Here is a 20,710-nt window from a genome sequence, read left to right on the forward strand (position 1 = left end):
GTATTCCAGGCAAGGCTTTACCAACAACTAGTAAAGGGATTAACCAGTAGAAAAAAAGGTAGTGATAATGTCCACTGTTCCTTTAAAGCTGAGTGGGAGTCCTCCAGCTATGGTCTTGCCAGTGTGTGTGCTGTTTTGCTTTCACATTTTCAATAGAAGAGACATGCAAGTTCTGTAGGACTCTAGGGAACCTGCCTGTCCCTTGCACTTGAACACACCAAATTAAAGCATCACCTCCCTCTGGCAGCAATGCAGTTGAGAGTAAGGATACCAGATTTTCTGTTTGGAAAATCCGGACCCTCTAAACCTGCCCCCCCAGCCACGCCCAGTTCCACCCGAGCCACGCCCCCTGCTCTCATCAGGCAGGGCATCCGCACATCTGCAGATGCTACGTGACATCATTGCATGGCATCCATGCATGCGCGGATGCCCTCCTGCCTGATACAATGTGGGAGGAAAGCTTTTCAAAACCTGGACAAAGTGCCAGGTTTTGAAAAGTTGTCCAGACCCCCCGGCATGTCCTCAAAGGGACATCTGGTAACCCTAGGTCCTCTTTATATGTAGTCAGACATCCCTCTGACTTTCCCCATCACCTAGTCACATTGTTTTGCTATGGGAGATGCTCAGAAGCAGTAAAACAAGCACCTCTCAGTTCTCTAGAGATCATGCTTTGGGCAGTGCAATAATGCCGTGATGCAGGATCTTTGTGTGCTGCGCCCTCTTTTATTGCACATGAAAATTCCACGTTTCAAGCAACGATTACAAGTCATTTGGTTTGAGTACTTTGATTGCAGATATTTTACAGCAATAAAAAGAACAGATGAAAAGGATCAAGAATACTGCCACATGCACATATCGTTGAAGAGATCTGCCACATGCACATATCGTTGAAGAGCTCGGGTGGTACATATTAAAATAATAAATGATTAAAAATGAGTTCCAGACAGAAACATCAAATTATCCCATTTATACAACCCCCCAATTCAGGGAAGATTATGCAGCCTCTGTTCTCCCTACTGTATCCTGAACATCTATTGTTGTGTTACCTCTTCCTTGCAGAAATAAGATGTACATTATAAACTGCATGAGAAATCAATTTAAAGTATAGCTTTGGCATAGCATGACTAGGTGCTTGGTTTGGATAGTAATGGGATGTGTACACGATCAAGCCCCTGTGCATGCCTCACTGGGTACAGGTAGAGCTACCTCCCACATACTTTAAGGGAGCAACAAGCGACTAGAAACCTACTGTTTCACCTCATGTTCGGCCAAAATGTCAAATAGCTAGCGTGTGCCACACCTCATTTATTCCCTTACTCACAAACTTAGGGCTTCAGAGAGCCAGCAACTGATCATAAAAAAAAACCTCTCGTGGCCATAGAACAAATAATGTAATAGCTCTCAGCACAAACTTATAACACATTGTCTGCATGTTTTACACATAGAAAATAGCTCTTATAAAACTGAATGAGGGTCTACGCACATACAGAAAGATTATATGCTTCTGATAAAAGTGGGCATTGGAGGCATTCCCAGGGTTGGAGTTGCACATGCATATTTTATCAATTAGAAATGGAATGGGGCAATATATACTGCCTTTCTGTGTTTACAATCATAAACAGTTTACATATTATAGATGGATACTTATTTTGTACCTGGGGCAATGGAGTTAAATGACTTGCTCAGAGTCACAAGGAGCTGCTGTGGGATTCAAACCAAGTTTGCCAGGTTGCTGGACTTACCACTAAGCTACTCCTCCACTAGAAGTGAAGATGCACAGAATACACACAAAAGGCTTCTTTGGAGCAAGTGTAAATGTATGTGCAACAGCGCTGACTCTAGGTCCCTATTTTATAAAGGCATACAGGCTTAAAACAGACACCCCGTTTTGTTTTGTTTTTAACAAAAGGCCACCTAACCTGTGTAGCAAGGATGTGCAGTTAACAGGCAAAGTCAGTAAATACTTTGCATGAGCTGCTTTCAAAAGGGAAAAGTACAGGTACACTTATGCTTGCTTTTTAGTAAACACAAATTTCTTAATTTAAACATTCCAGAGGACGTAATAGGGCAGAGTACGGTATTGGGGTTCAAGAAAGGATTGGACATTTTCCTACTAGAAAAGGGGATAGAAGGGTATAGATAGAAGAGTACTGTGCAGGTCCTGGACCTGTTGGGCCGCCGCGTGAGCGGTCTGCTGGGTGCGATGGACCTCGGGTCTGACCCAGCGGAGGCAATGCTTATGTTCTTATGTTCTATCTAAAGCATGTATGTAACCGTATGCACAAACAGGCTGTATGTACGTATAGTCTCAGTAATTTTAACAGAAACCATTTCTCTGCAAAACCCTGTTTTTTGCATGTTATTAGATTTTAAAATAAGCACCTGTCATAGCTTCATAAGTGTGCTCAATCTTCTTCTGGATATTACATTTCCCTGAGGACTCCATGATGTACGAGGCCCCACGTGATGGACTGATACCACTCCAATTTTACCAAAAAATGTATCTCTAGAAAGACCAGGAAATTGCATTGTGTTCAGAGACTCCAGGTTTTAAAGAAAACTGCCAGCTATTCCAGATCTTCACCTTATCAGTGACAAAAAAAAAGGTGATATAGCCCAGGTAGACTGCTGTACTTTCTTCCACCTCCAGGGCACAGTCAGGAAGCAACATGGGGAATTTTCTTTTAAAATGCACCTGAACTGGACTCAGTAGCAACAGTGTGCAGCCCAAGACGAGAGAGGAGTGATAAATGAGTCAGTCAGCCAAGAGAAAAGGTGATACTAGAAGTGTGACGATGGGGGTCCTAGATCAAGGTCTTTGGAAGGAGCAAGGATAACAGCATATGGTACTAAGGGTAGGTAAGCTGGATCAAACTTTTTGGGAGTGGAGGGCATTGATAGCTGGGGGGCTTTAAAAAAAAAAAAAAAAAAAAAGGGAATGACTGAGAAGGTTTTGAGCAGGAGAAGACAAAGGACTGGACAAAGAGGGTTGTGGTGAGAGGGATAAGAGAAATTCTATGACGCAGTCATTTTCCCTTTACTTCCTTCCACCATTATCATACACTAATATTAATGTAAAGTAATGGTAAAATACCAATCTCTGTCTATAGCTTTATATTGCTAACAACTCTATAGGGACTACACCAAAACTGAATCAATTGCTCTGGGCCGACTTGGCTCGGGGACAAACCTAGATCCAGAACATAGAGGAAAAAAATAATAATAATCAATGAGCAAGGAAGGGCTGATGAAGATTTTTGGATAGGTGTTTACATAATAGCACCTGCATCCTTCACATCATTATATACAAACATGCATTAAGTCAACATCCTAATTTTTCCCTGAAAAATAATTTTCTCTTGTCACAGTCCTCTGAATGGTTCACAAGTCAGTAGTGTTCTTAGTCCTGAGAGAGAAGTCACCACAGGGAGGGGCAGACCAAAGTTACTATACCACAGGAGAAAGCAGCAGCAGATTTATTCACTTCCCTTAAAGTGAAATTATAAAAATATAATAAATTAATTACAAAATAATTCATCTTTGAAGAGTAACAAAAAAATTAACCTACCACCCCTTCCAAAAAAGATATAGAGCAAGATTTAAATCTGAGCAAGTATTTTTTTTAGCAGAAAACCATGCCAGCTTTTTCTGCATTTTCACTTGCACATTTTTTTCTTTTTGATTTTTCCTCTTTTCTGTGGCTCCACAAAATTCAAGTCTTGGGTGAAGAATGTGCTGTTTCAAACTGTGCAAGCAAACTGAGCAGGCTCTGTATATTTTTGTCCATTCAAAATTGGCCCACAGTATGGTACAAGTGATGCAGAATGGCAGAAGGGGTGCTGCATTCCACCTACAGTCCGGGCAATTTCCAGTTGCTGTGTCTGTACTTCCTAGGAGCTTGACAAGATTCACAGCCTCTGCTCCCCTGACTGGATCCTCTGGAAGATTTCTTTGTCTAGAAGGATGTATTTCCCACATCGGGAATCCAGCAGGTACAAGCTGTCTGTTATTATGCAAGGGTTAAAACCCTCTTTCCTCATCTCCATCTTCTGGAATTTGTAGGTACCTGCAAGAAGGTAGAAAGCAGTGAAGAATTATCCCTGAAGCCAAAGTGGGGGTGGTTCAGTGAGATCTTCAGAATTTGGGGGACTAACGAAAGGGATCACTAGAATAAAGGGCTAGGCTGCATTGGTGGATGGGGACTTAAAAAAAAAAAAAAAAAAAGGGAAGAGAAAGAGGGTTTTGAGCAGGAGAAAACAGAAGACTGGGGATCAAAATGAATAAAAGACCAAGATAAGTCTCCCTCACTATAAGCATTCTTCACAGTCTTAGGATTAGTGATATGTTAAAAGGAAGGTTAACTTTAAACACTTGTACTGCTATTATAAAAAAAAAAAAGAGATACCAATGATGCTAACTTTTTCTTTCTTTTAAAATAACCACTATAGAGAAATATTCCCTAATAGTCTGTAATGGAACACTACAACCACAGAAAATAGGAGTTGCTATTAATCATTCCTATAGCGCTACCAGACATACTGAATGCAGTGCTGTACAGAGTCACAAAGAAGAAGACAGATTCTGCTCGAAAGAGCTTACAATCTAAAATTGACAAGACATACAAACAGGACACCATGGATACAGTTAATCTGCTGGCTGGATTGGTGGGCAGTAGGGTTATGGATTGAAGGCTATATCAAAGAGGCGGGTTTTCAGTCTGCTTTTAAACAAGGTAAGGTAAGGGGCTTGGCAGACAAACTCAGGTAATTTATTCCAGGCATAGGGGGCAGCTAGATGAAAAGAATGAAGTCTGGAATTGGCAGTGGAGGAGAAGGGTACAGCTAAGAGCAGCTTATCTGAGGAATGGAGTTCTCTGGGAGGTGTATAATGAGAGAGGAGAGATGTTGAGAGGCAGCTGAATGAACACACTTGTAGGTCAGTAATAAGAGCTTGAACTGTATGTGAAGCAGATAGGGAGCCAGTGATTTAAGGAGAGGGGTGACATGAGTAGCGAGGTTGGTAGAAGATGAGTTATGCAGCAGAGTTTTGCCCAGATTGCAGGGGGGAGAGGCGGCACTGCGGGAGACCAGTTAGAAGTAGATTGCAGTAATCTAAGCATGAGGTTATAAGAGTGTGGACAAAGGTCCGGGTAGTGTGCTCAGAGAGAAAGGGGTGAATTATGCTGATGCTGTAGAGATAGAAGCGACAGGCCTTAGCAGTTTGTTGGATGTGCATAGAATCGACTCCAAGGTTGCGAGCAGAGGAGAATAGAACGATGACAGTAATATTTACCAAAAGGGAGAGCAAAGGAGGAGGAAAGAGGAGCAGCTCAGTCTGGAACATGTTTAGTTTCAGATGATGATAGGTCATTCAGGCAGCAATGTCAGCCAAAGAGGCAGAGACTTTCTTGGACTTTAGGTAAAATTTCAGGTGCAGAGACGTAGATCTGGGAGTCATCCGCATATAGGTGATACTAGAAGCCATGGGAGGCGATCAAGGCACCGAGAGAAGAGGTGTAGAGAGAGAAGAGAATACTACAACTATTGATCTGGCTAAACATGTATAAATATGAAGAGAACATGGGGCAAATGCAGTAAAGAGTCTAAAAACAATCGGGCTCAGTGATGGCTATTATCAGTGATGGATATAAGAGGCAGAGATAGGTCAGTAATAGGTATTAATTTGGGGGAGAGGGAGGGAGACGAGAGCTAGCAAATGAGGCAGCAGTGATGTTTTACTTTAACCATTAGACATATTACTTTTGCAATACATGTAAAATTGTCATGTCGATAAAGTCATCTGAATTGGACTATAAGAGGAGGTGGATTAGACTATCTTATTGGAGTATCATTGCTCACTTGTTTTGTTCACTTTAGGCAGAAGGCGTAGAAAGACTGGATGAGCATATGCAGGCAATTCTTTTCTCAGTTCCTTGATAAATTTGACCAAATCACAGGATTTGTCAGGGTCAGCAATGGCAGCCATTCCAGCCTTTCCCTCCATGCCTGGAGAACATAAAGGGGACAAAGTCAATGTGGTATGTCCTAAGCAACTCTGTCAAAGAGCTTATACTACCCTCTAGAGGAAGTTTCGATTAAGACACATATGTTGAAAATTTTGTTCTTGCTATTTTTCCTTCTAGAGTAGTCCAGAGAAGAGGGTTATATTCCCCTATCAACAGATAGAGGCAGAGAATAATATTAACTCAAGTGAAGTCATCACCAGTGTAAAGAACAACAAAGAAAGGCAAGGGGGATGTCTTAACAACAACAACAACAACAAAAATCTTTATTAGAAACAGTAAGTCCCAACAAGGATCCCAGTTTTGGCGTATACAACGACTTCTTCAGAGAACACTTCGATGAAACAATGCAGCTTGTTTTTTTTTGCTCAAGCAGTTATATTGTGAACCTGCACCGTTTCATCGAAGTGTCCCCTGAAGAAGGCATTGTATACGCCGAAACTGGGATCCTTGTTGGGACCTACTGTTTCTAATAAAGATTTGTTTTTTGTTGTTAAGACATTCCCCTTGTCTTTCCTTGCTGCTCTCTACTTGTATCCCAAGGCAAGGTACTTCTTTTTTATCACCAGTGTAAGGTATAGTACAGTCCTGGAACTTGCCAATCTAGTACTGACAAAGCAGATCTGCAAAACTTTAACACATTACAAACTAAGCATACAGCACAATAAGAGAGATCATAAGAACATAAGAATTGCCATACTGAGACAGACCAAAGGTCCATCAAGTCCAGTATCCTGTTTCCAGGGTTTAAAAAAGGTTTAGATAATTTCCTAAGAGAGAAGTCTATAGGCCATTATTGAAATGACTTGGGGAAATCCACTGCTTATTCCCAGGATAAGCAGCATAAAATCTGTTTTACTACTTGGAATCTGGCCAACCCAGGTCCCAAGTACCTAGCTAGATACCAAGTAGTAAAACAGATTTTATGCTGCTTATCCTGGGAATAAGCAGTGGATTTCCCCAAGTCATTTCAATAATGGCCTATAGACTTCTCTCTTAGGAAATTATCTAAACCTTTTTTAAACCCTGGTAAGCTAACCAGTTTCACCACATTCTCCGATAATGAATTCCAGGGTTTATTTACATGTTGTGTGAAGAAATATTTTCTTCGCTTTGCTCAACATTCTCTCACCTACATGAGGAGCCACTTTTCCTTCTTCTGGCCTCCTCCGTGTAGCCATACAATATCGCTGTTCCTTCATTGAACAACTTATGTTTGGGATGTGCAGAGCATGGTAGAATAACCAGAAAATTATTTGCCAGTTCCTTTAGAAGTAAGCCTTGTTTTCCCACTTCCAATCAGGTTTATGCTCATAATTGTTTGTCACTGTCCTTTCAATTTAACTACTACCAGACTGATAGGAAAGGGGAAACAGGATAGGTAGAGGCCACTGTGGGGGTGCAAATTCTTATGGAGATAGGGAAAGAAACTGCTGTGGAGGAGGGCTGGTATTAATGGGGCACAAACAGAGCAACTTACCTCAACCCACATGCCACAGGGGACCACAAACCTGCTTACAGCTGAAGGTAACTGAAGAAGGATGTAGGGGTGCAGGGAGGCATTCAAGTAGGGGATGGTATAGGCTGTTTTGAGATTTTTTTTCTCCTCCGATTACCTGGCACTTCAACCCCATATACGACGACATCAGCCATGTTTAAGATACGGCTCAGCGTTCCTTCCACCTCTGTAGTGGAAACATTCTCTCCTTTCCATCGAAATGTGTCCCCTGTCCTGTCCTGGAAATATATGTAACCACATTCATCCATGACCATCATGTCTCCTGTGGGGACAGAAAGTTTAGGTCAGAAACAAGTCCAGTACACAGGAAGCAAAGAATAAGGAGAGTGTCCATAGAGGGAGTGATATCATGAAAGAGGAGAGAGAAATTGATCCATGGCAAAGTTCTGTAATAACAAAGGAAGAAAGTATATAGAAGCAGCTTATAAATGACAAGGTCATGGATGAGAAAAGTAGAGAGATAACCAATGAAAGGAAATATCTACTACCCATGGAGGCCAGGATCAGATTTACAGTATGTATGTTGGTATTCAAAATCTATCAAATACTGAGAAGCCAATCCATAATAAATCTGCTTCAAACATATAAAAACATACTTCTTCACCTAACCCCTGCCCTTGACTGATGGACTACAAAGAAATGTACATTGGTACCAGAACCTGTTATGTGTCACCTAAGGAAAGCTTATAAGGTAAAATCTGGTATTATAACTATGGCAAATCCAACCTATAAACTGTCTGTCAAATAGGATAAAATGTATACTATAGAATAACTAGGGTAAATTATAACCAGTAAACTGTATATTAATATTAGACCCTAAATATGTGTCTAGTTAGAAAAAACTTGTATCAGAAACATGTACTGAAATTATGGCTAATCTAGTGTAAATTGTAATCTGTTAACTATATACTATGTATGTGAAACCTGGGCTCTTTGGGGACAATGGGATAGAAATTGAAATAAATAAAATAATTATGACTTTAGAAATTATTTAACATTACATTTTACACCCGTTAAGGAGATTAACTTTACTAAGATGTTTTCATCATCCTTTTTTTTCTTTTTTTTTTACTGAGCAGCTGTAGATGGAAATACCTCCTCATCTCTGTGAGACAAATATCAGATTATCTTTTTACAGATTTCATGTTATGAACACCAAGTTTATATGAAGATTGACTGTTTTATTACACATGCTCTTTTCCTGGATATTATCAGATTCTTGCATACTACCTTAAAAGCGTTGAGCTGTTATGGTAGTATGTGGGAAGCACTAATTAAATTGTATTGTACAAAAAGCACATACATAAGGGCAAAAAGATGTAGAGTGCACTCATGAAGAGATAAGACTCTCACTCTTATACACCTGTAAGATAGGCCATGTCCCCCTGCTCGAAGACATTCTGAGCAATCTTCTTAGTAGTGGCTGAATTATTCAGGTATCCATCAAAGCGCCGTAAGGGATCCTGCTGGATGATACGTCCTACCAACTGCCCTGGCTCTCCTATCAAGGAAAGGCAAACAGTGTTTCTCAGCTCAGCAACTGGAAAAGCTTGCATGGAACAGAAAAGTTTTAGGCATGTTCTGTGAGCACATCTTACTCGTAGGCATCTCTACATGCAACACAATCATGCAGACACTGCAATTTTCTAAAAGCTTTTACTGTGGGCAAAGCCCGATTCACATGCAGAAAAGGGCTTTTAGATGTGTCTGCAGTTGGTATTTTATAAAAGGTAGATGCATGATAAGTGTGCATAAACATTTTACGTGATCTATGTGTAGGCATTTCTGGGGCATAGTTTGGGCAGGGCTGAGAAGATACAGAGTTGCAACATATGCATATAGATAAGTGCTCCCATTTACACCTTCTTTGGACTGTCAGCATTTGTGCACGGTTTGGCTTGTTCTGGGAGCTTATTTTATAAAGGCACAGAGAAATCTTTTTGACGTCTCGCACAGAGGTCTTGCTATCAAATCAAGCCTAAATATTAATGCGTACATGTAATACACCTGTACAAACATACCACTCTGTTGCGCAGACAGTTGTATTACCTGGTCTGCAGGGAACACAGAGGCCATCGGGTCCACGAATCAGCTCCATTGTATCCCTATCTACCTTCACCAAGCGAATGGGGTATACAGAGGGTAAGATTCGGCTGTTAAACCCACAGGAACCTACCTAAAAAAGGAAGGGGCCAAGAGCAATTACATGCACTGCACTTCCCTGCCTGCCTCAGTAATGGCAATTTGTCAGCAGACTAATGGTAAACAAACTCTTACATTATTATCAAAGTTGCCAAGGCTGCAGTTACACTCTGTGGCACCATAAAACTCAGCCACCTGGGGAATACCAAAGCGAGATGTGAACTGTTTCCAGATGACTGGACGTAGGCCGTTTCCCAGTGCCATTCGTACTTGATGCTGCTGTTCTGCAACCTGCTCTGGCTGATTCAGGAGATATCGACAAATCTCGCCAATGTATTGTACAATCTGTGAACAGGAAGAGATGGACGTCAGCTGGAATTGATACGATATAAATCAAGTTTCAAGTTTAATAAGATTTGATATCTAAGCAGTATCATATATTTCAATGCGTATAACAATTTTCCAATGCATAAAAAATAAAAAAAGGGTGGACAAAATATGACATTACATACAAATCATACAAGTTCTAATACAAACTGATACAAACTAATACAAAAAGGGTAAATAGGATGGAGTACAGTCTATATTCATGTAGAATTTCAGTGTATGCCAGAAAATCTTCTTACTGAGAAAGACATGTGGGAAGCCACTGCTTGCCCTGGATCGGTAGCATGGAATATTGCTACTCCTTGGGTTTTGGACAGGTACTAGTGACCTGGATTGGCCACAGTGAGAATGGGCTACTGGACTTGATGGACCATTGGTCTGACCCAGTAAGGTTATTCTTATGTACAACCAAATAAGGGAAGAAAAGCTAGAACCCCCCCCCCCCCCCCAAACATTCTCTGATTGATCAAACAGGGACGGGAACAAGGACGAAAGAAGATGTTTGAGGATAGAGAATGACACGGGGACAAATTTTTTCCCATCCCGCAAGTTATTTTCCTGTCCCTGCCCCATTCCTGCAAGCTCCGTCCTCATCTGTACAAGCCTCAAACACTTTAAAATCACAAGTGCTTAAGGCTTGTGTGGTTAAGTCAGAGCTTATAGGAATGGGGCAGGGATATATGGGGATGGGACGGGGAAATAGAGTTCCTAGGAGGAAAAATTTGTCCCCGTGTCATTCTCTAGTTTGGAGATTACCTTTGAATACCAAGGACCCCTTTTCTGGAACAAACTGCCAACATACCTAAGACAACCCATCACTTACCTTGACTTCCAGAAGAAGCTAAAGACTCATCTCTTTCTCTCTCTCTCTCTATATATATATCTCCTATTCTATCCTCTCACCTCTTCCCTTTAACCACAAGACCTGACTTTCAAAAATGTAACTTAAAGAACTCAATCTAATTCTTATTGTAAACTGTAGAGAATCGAGGAACATAAGACACTATATTGTATTGTAGTATTACAAGACCTGCTTCTATCTTCTTAAATAAAACTAAGGGCCTGTTTAGGCTGCTGGACGGTAACGGCCCCGAAGCCCATAGAGATTTAAAGGGCTTTGGGGCTGTTGCCGCACAGCAGCCGCTAGCGCGGCTTTGTAAAACAGGCCCTAAATTAAAAAGGATGTGAGCTGAGGACATCCTGTAGTAACGTAATTTCTCAGGGCCAAAAAAAGATGGGGAGGGGCAGGAGAAGCAAGAAGTTTTGTCACACTCTATAAACTATGCTCTAATAAATTCAATCTTCCTTCTAAAAATTGGGCTAAAGAAGCTGAAGTCAGTGGTTCTGTTAAAATTATTTCACAGAATTGCCATCTTAGTGAATTAATCACATTAGAGGTTTTTAAATCTTTTCTTTTAACCTTGGCCATCTTACTGGGGAAGGGAGATAGAACCTGGAACTTTTGCTTATTTGGCTGTTTAAGGATTATTCTGACAACACCACTTCAGACTGGAGTTTTTCCTCAGACAATTGAGCAGTTCCAATCTCATCCAGACTGAAAAATAAAATGAGATTTTGGATCCTTACCTAATAGTTCCATGTCTTCCCCAAGCTCCTTTTGGGGGGAAATTGATTGAAAGGGCATGTTCAGTTGAATTGTCTATGAATGAATTAATTTCTTTAGACTTCCAGTCAGGTTACTATTAAGGGCAATATAGTTCTGAGATTGCTGTATTGGATGATCTTTTTTCAGAAAACTAGAATGGACACAGACTCTCCAGTGATTCAGCTGGATTTTATTTATTTATTCATTCAATTTTCTATACTGTTCTCCCCATAGAGCTCACAATGGTTTACATGAATTTATTTAGGTACTGAAGCATTTTTCCCTGTCTGTCCTGGTGGGCTCACAATCTATCTAATGTACCTGGGGCAATGGGGGGATTGAGTGACTTGCACAAGGTCGTAAGGAGCAGTGAGGGTTTGAACCCACTACCTCAGGGTGCTGAGGCTGTAGCTTTAACCACTGCACCACATTCTCCCCTTATCTTAATGACTGATGATAATCAAAGGCTACACAAGACTATTTTCAGATCTTGAGAGTCCTTTTTCAGAAGCTCCATATTGTATTGGTTCAGATATTATTGGTGGGGTGGGGGAATAAGATTCAGTGGGTGCAAATTATGGAAGTCGTATCTGTGCAATGGGTGGTTCTGATGTAGAGTGCCTCAGGACTCTGGGTTATTGATTCTTATAATTTAACATTTATACCCAACCTGGGCACCAACCTAGATGGAGATGGGTCGCGATCCATTTCAAGCTGGTGTTTGGCAGGATGTGCTCACCAAATCTGAATGATTACACAAAAGGATTGAGGCCAGGATTCTCAAAAACCCACGTTAAAAAGCAAAGGTTTGCTAACGCAGTCATTTTGATAGCGAATCGAAAAAAGTGAGACATAATTATAAAATCGCACATGGAAATGAGGTTGGCGGACAGCAGCAAAGATTCGCTAAATTTCCATGTGTTCATTGCTGGTGAGAGGGATGGGCACATGCACAGAAAAAAACACTGTCCGAGCCAATCAGAGCCTTAGGCCCCTTCCTGGTGCATCCCAAGATGCACCGGGGGAGGGGAAGGCCCATTTTCAATGACGCAGGACTTCTGTGAGGAGGGAGTCTGCATCCCTCCGTGCATCAAGTTGGAGGTAAGGGAGAGGGGGGCATCGGAGGTGTAGGGGGAGGTGTTTTATGGAGGGAGAAGTCATTTGCCAGCAGGGAAGAGTGGGCATCTCTCCCAATGGGGGGAGGGGTGGATGTGTGTAGCACATCCGCTGGGATTTCTTGGCGGTGGGAGAGTGTGGGCATCAGAGGGATTTTGCACAGCCAGGATTTCTTGGTAGCGGGAGTGGGCATCTCTCCCGCTGCAGGGAGGGGTGTCGCCGCCATTCTGGGAGGGGGGTGTTTGCCGCATCTGCAGGGGAGGAGTGTTGTGATGCACCGGGAGAGAATGGGCATCTCTCCCACTGCATCACAACACAGGCCTTCTAGCAGTCTCTGACCCCTGGACCAGTCACTTTTGTCGCCAAAAGCAGACGCCGCTTTTAAATAATGGCTCGGCATTTTTTTTAAGAATCCACTGGAGGACTCATTTCAATGTTAGACAGGCCATTTGCATGTCATTGTCGGAGACTGCTAGAAAGCTCGCTATTGACAGAGATAATCCGTTTTATAATCCGCCGCTAAAATGCTTACAGGCTAAACCATCGTTGTACAGTTTAGCAACAACATTAAAGTTTCGAGAATCTGGCCCTGAATGAGGACAAAAATTAATTTTCTAAATGAAATTTTATGGATCACAAAGTAATGCCTTAAAGACCGTACTACCTTTGACATTTGATAATCTTTCACACCATCTAACAGATCAAGTGAAGATACTGGATGTGATTTTAGATTCTGGTTTCACTGGGAGATGGTAAATTATCTCTGCTTTTAAGATGTATTCTTTTTTTATCTTAGGGACACAAATAACCTACCACTGCCTCTAGAGCAGGGGTAGGGAACTCAGGTCCTCGAGAGCCGTATTCCAGTCGGGTTTCCCCAATGAATATGCATGAGATCTATTTGCATGCACTGATTTCAATGCATTGTCATTAGGGAAATCCTGAAAACCCGACTGGAATACGGCTCTCAAGGACCGGAGTTCCCTACCCCTGCTCTAGAGAGCTGACTTGGCCTTGGCGATTCACAAACTGGCAAATTCTATATAGTCTGCCTAAAGTTAGGAGCCTATATTTAATTGTTTAATAGTGTCCCACAAACATTTTTACTGGGTGGCACAGTAAACTCCTGGATGAGGCTGGAAGGCACCCGGGCATCGATGCGATGACATCATCACGTTGACACCTGCACATATGCGAAGACCCTCCAGATAGGGCCCTGAGCTGCCAGCGAGGGCTGCTGGAACGAGAGAGGCACCTAGAAAAGGAGAGGCGCCAGCACGAGTGCTGGCTAACTGCTCACAGGATGTGCCTCTTGGCATGAAAGACACGTCCCGTAGGCAGTAAGCCGCGCCAGAATCTCGCCATAGCACACAATTTGCGATACACTGGTTGACAATTAGCACCCCGCTGACACAAATTGCGCTTAATTGGATGTTAGGTGCCTACCACTGAGGTAGGTGCTTAGTAGGCATGGTTAGGGAGGCAGTTCGTGGGCGCGTTTTGAATTTAGGTGCCTGTTTTGGACAAGTGCAAAAAAAACCCCTGGCATAAATAGGGTGCACCTAAAGTTTGGATGCCAGGCAACACCAACACCACTTAGGTGGAACTAACTGTAATTCTATACAGTGTGCTAAGTGTTACAGAATTGCCCTTAGTGCCGCACTAGTTGGCGCCAGAGGCACAGCGAGGGAGGTTTCAAGTTTATTATATATTTGATATCCCGCCTATTACATCTAGGCGGTTTACAATAAAAATACAAGGTTAAAACCCCCACTCTTCCCTGCCGCGTGAGCACCCCCCCCCTCTCTTGAATTTTCGCCAGCACAGGCTGCATCTTCCTCCTGCAGCTTGCGCCGGCCTGGGCTCCCTTCTGATGTCTGCCTTCAATGGCTACGATCAGGCTTGCTAAGACACGAAAGAGACCGTGCTGACGTGCAAACTCCCTACCAGGGCACGTTAGATCACTGGACGGTTATTTATCGTTTTTGCAAAGTTCGGCTTTTACCATCGATTGCTCTGAAATTTTACGAGGGATGTTCTGCTGGATTCGTTTTTATGATGACTGCAATCAATCTAAGACAATAGAAAATGTAAAATAATTTTCTTTTACCATTCTTGTAGTGCATTTTAGAAACTCTGTACTTTAATCTGAATGTCATCATGAACATCAATTTGAGCTTTTATTAGACAAGCAATTAACAAATCTAATATAAAAAAAAAAAAAGAACTACATACTGCAGCCCAGGGCAAGGAGCCTGGGGGCATCATTGTCTGCCTTGCACTCACCTGTTTCCTTTAGGTAACAGTGTATATATGTGTGTGGATTTATTTTATTTTTTTTTTTGGGGGGGGAAGAAGAATTCCTGTATATACACAATCACAGCCTAAAGATGTCTTTGGGGCAAAGGATGTGCCCCCTCACACGAACATGTACTTTCTTCTATTGTGATACACCTAACATTCATGTGACATACTAAACACTAAAATTTACAGCTGGACAAAAAACTAAATCATTAATTGTTGACTAAGTTTAGTGTGAATTTGCCTACCATTTAAACCTATATTAAAAAAAAACAAAACAAAAAACAACAAAACCTGTATGCACCAACCTAGATTTCTCAATTGTCATACAAATCAAATATATATTCAAATTCCGGTGTCACTTCAACAGTAACAAAATCCCTCCACCCTCTGATATTGTGAAGCAACAGAAAACCCTGCAACTACTCTACTCCTACTCCTCAAACTATATAAGAAACAAAACCTTTGGAAAGCAGACCTGCAAGGCTTCCAGTTGTAGCTGGTGTAAACAGTTATTGCTAGGGGGAGTCAGGAAGCTGTAATAAATTATCTGGCTCCATTTGCCTGCTCTACACTATGGGCTCTGCCCCATCTTCCAGTACAGGCATGAGTTTAAGCCTTCTCTGTCTATAAATTATGTGGCGTTTGTCCATCCCATCAGAGCATACACAGTGACAATTAGCAGCTACAGTAAGTCTATCTCAGGGATCTCAAAGTCCCTCCTTGAGGGCCGCAATCCAGTCGGGTTTTCAGGATTTCCCCAATGAATATGCATGAGATCTATGTGCATGCACTGCTTTCAATGCATATTCATTGGGGAAATCCTGAAAACCCGACTGGATCGCGGCCCTCAAGGAGGGACTTTGAGATCCCTGGTCTATCTGGTAGGCTGCCTGCACTCATTATAGCTCACACCCAGAACATAGCTCTGTTGTCCCATCTCACCCCCAACACATACAAAGGTCTCAACTCACAGTACAGTTAAACTTGACGCAGTCCTCCCAAAATCCCGAAGCTGAGAATTTCTTCCTGATCACTACAGTCAAGCCATGGAGAAGACATTGACCCACCCCAACAATGTTACCTGTAAAAGTTAGAGAAGTATAGAAAGTCACCATGATATGAGGGGGGTAAAGAATAGAGAGTAGGCAGCAGCTTGCCAACTCCATTCCACAAAACAAGCTGCTGCTTCTCACTCACCTGCAGAATGATATAGGGGAAGACAGTTATACACCACATCATCAGGTCTCATCCTAAAGCCATAATAAACCAGAGCAGCCATCCGATAGTACCTGGCAGAGCAAGATCAGAGCATCAGCAAGTATGCGGGATGGAAAAGACTGAGACTGTTCTAGTACTCTTAACTTCCTCCTCCTGCCTCAGCTTTACCAACAATCCCTGCCTCCATTCCTTACCTGCTGTGCACCACAATAGCAGCCTTGGGCATTCCTGTGGTACCTGAGGTGTATATGTAAAACAGTTTATCTAGAAGAAAAGAAAAAAAATAATATAAATATAGATATATCTATATCATCTCAGAGACAGGGCATCTCGATACTTCACACTGCAATGTTTGCTCTTAGCCTTCCAGCCACACCTTCAACCCCTCATCCCCATCTCCATGATACCAACCATTATACTCATTTGCTGAACTTAGCACTAGGACATCAGTCTCACTTATACATTCAGACATTTATATATAGTAATATATGAGTAATAAAATGATGGCATGGTCCATCTAGTCTGCCTAGCAAGGTGTCAAGAGAAGCACCTGCTACTCCATGCAGGTTGCATGCCATAATTAAAAATACTACAGATCCTGATCTGTCTGCCATTTTGGGGACAGACCATAGACATCTGCTTGGCACCAGCCTTTCTTCCCAACTACTAAGTTGCTATTTAAGCCCAAGCCAGGCCATCCTCGTCTGCCTTTACTATTTATGGGGCAAAGGATCTCTCCTCAACGCATCTTCAAATTCTTCTTTTTCCATCTGATTTTTCTATTCCCTCCCTCCTTTCCCCTTTCCCACACAGACTTATTCCTCAGTTTTGTTTGGCTCCCACAGTAGGGTTACCAGATGTCCGGATTTCTCTGGACATGTCCTCCTTTTCGAAGACATGTCCGGGGGACTGGATGGCTTTACAAAACCTGGCACTTTGTCCGGGTTTTGAAAAGCTTCCTTGAAATTGCGTCAGATAGGGTGGCATCCGCACATGCGAGGATGCCCTCCTGCCTGACAAAAGCGGGGATTGGGGGCGGGACTGGGGTATAACAGGGCGGGCCTGGGGAGCAGGTCTATGGGTCCGGATTTTACTAAAGTAAAATCTGGTAACCTTATCTCACAGCCCTAGAGCTGCCACCAACTTCAGCTGCTGCTCTTACCCGTGAAGTGTCTCTGTGGTGGGCTTGGAGGCCGCTGTGAGCTATTCTCCAGTAAAGGGTCAAGGAACTCTGTACCCAAGGGCACCTTTTCTGGATTCCAATCCCCAGAGCAGAAGTAGCGGACAGATTTCTCCAGCATGGTATGGACTTCATTCATGGCTGCAAAGCATGGAAAGCGACATGTCAGCAGAGTCATAACTGAACAGTACCCCTTTCCATCTGAAGCATAGGACTTTGTCCTCCAATGTACTACAGAGGTATACCAACAGACTAACCACTACCCTCCTGATCTCCTCCCCTCTCACTTTCCACTGAAAATGTTGCAAAGATTTCCACAACTCTGAGCCTTCTCCAAGTTTGCAGTTATGTCTCAAGAGTAAACAGCAATATCAAGATGCATATCTCCTACTAGGTCTGGGCCTGCTTGCTTAGTATATCTGCAGTGTCCTCAGACTTGCAACCCTCATCTGACTAAAAAGAGATACTGAAGAGAGCATCAATTGATGTATTTCAACTGAATGCACAAGAAATTACTTTTATAAATCAAATTTCCCACTAATAGTAAAAATAATGATGGGAAGATAATGATGGGCCGCATTACTTATCTTATTTAACATTCTTATATAGACTGCCTTGTCGATACACACATTACTGAGGTACACAAACTCACTGCAGCATAAGTCATATTCTAGTGAAATAGGTGCATTATTCTGGACAGTAGGGTATTCTTCCCATGCTTGCAAGCTGTGTAGAAGGAATCCATTCCAGATTTTCAACTCCTCCTCCAGAGGGCTCTGCTGCCCCCTTCAGTTTTTCAGTCTGCATGCGAGACAGAAGGTGTCCATCTTTATGATCTGCTCAGTATATTTCTTTATTATCCTTGATATTTTTCTTGTTTATTGTGACCATCGGTGCACCAGAGCTCCCCAGTGCAGGGGAAAGCTCTGCCTATGTGGAGAAGAGGCAGACTTGGGTCTATAGCCAGCAGGTTAATCTCTTGGAGACCTGTTTGACCAGCCTGCAGAAAACATTGTGGAGCTCGGGGTCCAAATCCCTAGTACCTTAGCTCACCTACTGAATCGCAGGGGCTTGAGCACAGGCCGTTAGGCATCTACAAGGAGCCCAGCAGGGATCTTCAAGGTGCAGGCTGAGATTTCGCCTCCCCCCTCCACTTCACGTGCACGGTTCTGCAGGGGTTGAGGATTAGTCTGACTTTGGTCTGACCGGCAGCTTGAAGATTTTGGTGTTTGGAGGACTAGTTGATTGAGGCAGGGATTCTTCTCTCAGATCCAGATACTTCTTAGAGCCGAGGCAGGCTGCAGCACCTTCAGAGCACATGTCACAGGAAGCAAGGCTATTACAACCTATAGGCAAAATCAGTGTGTGGGTGGGGCGCGGAATCTGAAAAAAATAGTTTTGAAGGTTTCTGCCACATCCTCTAGGGTCCCTAACCTCTAAAATCCTGTTTTCTGAGGGTTTGTTTTTTTTAAAAACAAAAAACAAAAAAACACCCCAACTTTTGGTTAAGGCGTTTCTGAGCCTTTTATGGCACCAAAATGTTGCCGCGATGGCCATCTTTGATTTTTTTCCCCCCAAAGTTCTCCAGCTCCTTCAAATCACCTTGCTTTGCCTCACAACTGGCAGGGATGGAGAATTTGGGCTCTTTTACCCCTAATTCATGCCAGTTTTTCACTGGATGGACACCAGAAGAGCACTCTTGTGCCAAGTTACTGCGTTACACGTGAAAGGGAGGTGGAGCGTTGGGCTGAGAAAGCTCTGGGAGGCCTATCTACTGAGAGAAAATCCCTCCCAGAGCCCTGGAACAGCAGCGTATTTAAACTTAAGAGCATGGAAGCCGCAGAACCCAAGAGAACTAAGGTGCAGTTACCTAAAGAGGATTTGGTGATCCCCAATAAAGTCTTTTCTCTGGAATTTGTTAACGTGATGTGGAGAGCTTATTTGGATATATAGCCAACAAAACACAAGTGGAATTAAACAAAATACAATAACACTCTCTCACCTTAAAATGTGCCGAATGTGCTCTTAACAGCAATATAAATACAAGTACAAAACAGGCACAGGCATGTTCATAAGTTTAAGAGCAGGAAAAAGCCTCAGAACCAGAATCTTTGCCAACCATAGGAAAGGCTAAAGGTAAGAAAGGTAGCAAACCTCATTGGCATTAAAAAACCTCCTTTACTTATTGAAAAAAGCTCTGTAAGATGCCGTGTAGAATCAACAAGATGAAAATATAAACTATTTATCTTATGCAGGGGATCAGCATACCAACGATGGCCAGTGTTTCACAATTCATGCTGCCTCAGGGTGTAGAAAATGTTATGAAGAGTGCACCCAGCACATTTTATGGTGGAAGAGTGTTATTGTAGAGTTTATTTGGATAGCCAGGATCCTCATATGAAGTTTGGCAGTGAGCCAGGGGTCGTGCAAGAGGGCCAGGGCACATCAAGGTCACTAGCAGCAGCTGACCAGAATCCTGTGGACCTTTCTAATAGGGACTCAGAGGGCAAGAACACAGTCTGTATGCATGGCCTCAGTTAGGCTTCTTATAATCCTATTCAAGAGGCATCCTTGTTGGATCTTACCTTCAAGACTGTTTTCCTCGTAGCCATTATGTTAGCAAGATGAGTCTCAGAGCTGCAGGCCCTGTTGTGCAGAGAACCCTTCCCCAAGTTCAAGGAGGTGCGAGTTTCATTGCGAGCACTCCAATCCTTTTTGCCAAATGTCATTTTGGTTTTTTATATCAACCAAGAGATAAGTTTGTCAGCACTCCAGACCACAGGGTCAAAGAAAAAGGACCGGATTCTGAGGAAGCTGGATATGTGGAGAGTTCTATGTTATCTAGAGGTCACCAATGAGGTCCAACTGTCGGACCATACATTTGTGTTCACCAGTTGAGCTAGACACAGTAGACTGGTGTCTAATGCTACCATCTCAAGATGGATACAGATGGCCATCTTGTCAGCATATTTTGCCTGAGGCAAGTAATTGCCAGTCTCCTTGAAAGCATATTCCTCAAGGAGCGTGGCTTCATGGGCACAAGCACAGGCAATTTGTAGGACAGCGACTAAGTTCTACAGAGTGGACGTGGCAGCACGAGAGGACACAGTCTTTGGGTCCACAGTGTTACGAGCACACACAGAAGTCCCATCCTAGATTTGGGGGCCTGCTTGTGAATGTTCCTGCTGTCCAGAATGACACACCTTCTGCAAGAGA

General features: G+C 42.7%; 1 protein-coding gene across 4 annotated transcripts in view; it reads right to left on the reverse strand.

Moving 5' to 3' along the window:
• Window positions 1-1,376: 1,376 nt before the first annotated feature.
• The window catches only part of SLC27A4 (solute carrier family 27 member 4), a 36,375-nt gene continuing 17,041 nt past the window's right edge, over window positions 1,377-20,710 (reverse strand). For all 4 annotated transcript variants that reach the window (XM_033961541.1, XM_033961540.1, XM_033961542.1 and 1 more), the window contains exons 4-13: window positions 17,477-17,635; window positions 16,509-16,578; window positions 16,294-16,385; window positions 16,068-16,177; window positions 9,819-10,028; window positions 9,591-9,717; window positions 8,905-9,042; window positions 7,639-7,803; window positions 5,859-6,005; window positions 1,377-4,066 (exon numbers count right to left, since the gene is read on the reverse strand). In XM_033961541.1, coding sequence (XP_033817432.1) covers window positions 3,909-4,066; window positions 5,859-6,005; window positions 7,639-7,803; window positions 8,905-9,042; window positions 9,591-9,717; window positions 9,819-10,028; window positions 16,068-16,177; window positions 16,294-16,385; window positions 16,509-16,578; window positions 17,477-17,635 — 1,376 coding nt within the window. In that variant the 3' untranslated portion in view covers window positions 1,377-3,908. The remainder of the gene's footprint in view (window positions 4,067-5,858; window positions 6,006-7,638; window positions 7,804-8,904; window positions 9,043-9,590; window positions 9,718-9,818; window positions 10,029-16,067; window positions 16,178-16,293; window positions 16,386-16,508; window positions 16,579-17,476; window positions 17,636-20,710) is intronic.

This window comes from Geotrypetes seraphini, chromosome 10 (genome assembly GCF_902459505.1).
Source record: "Geotrypetes seraphini chromosome 10, aGeoSer1.1, whole genome shotgun sequence".
NCBI classification, from domain to species: domain Eukaryota; kingdom Metazoa; phylum Chordata; class Amphibia; order Gymnophiona; family Dermophiidae; genus Geotrypetes; species Geotrypetes seraphini.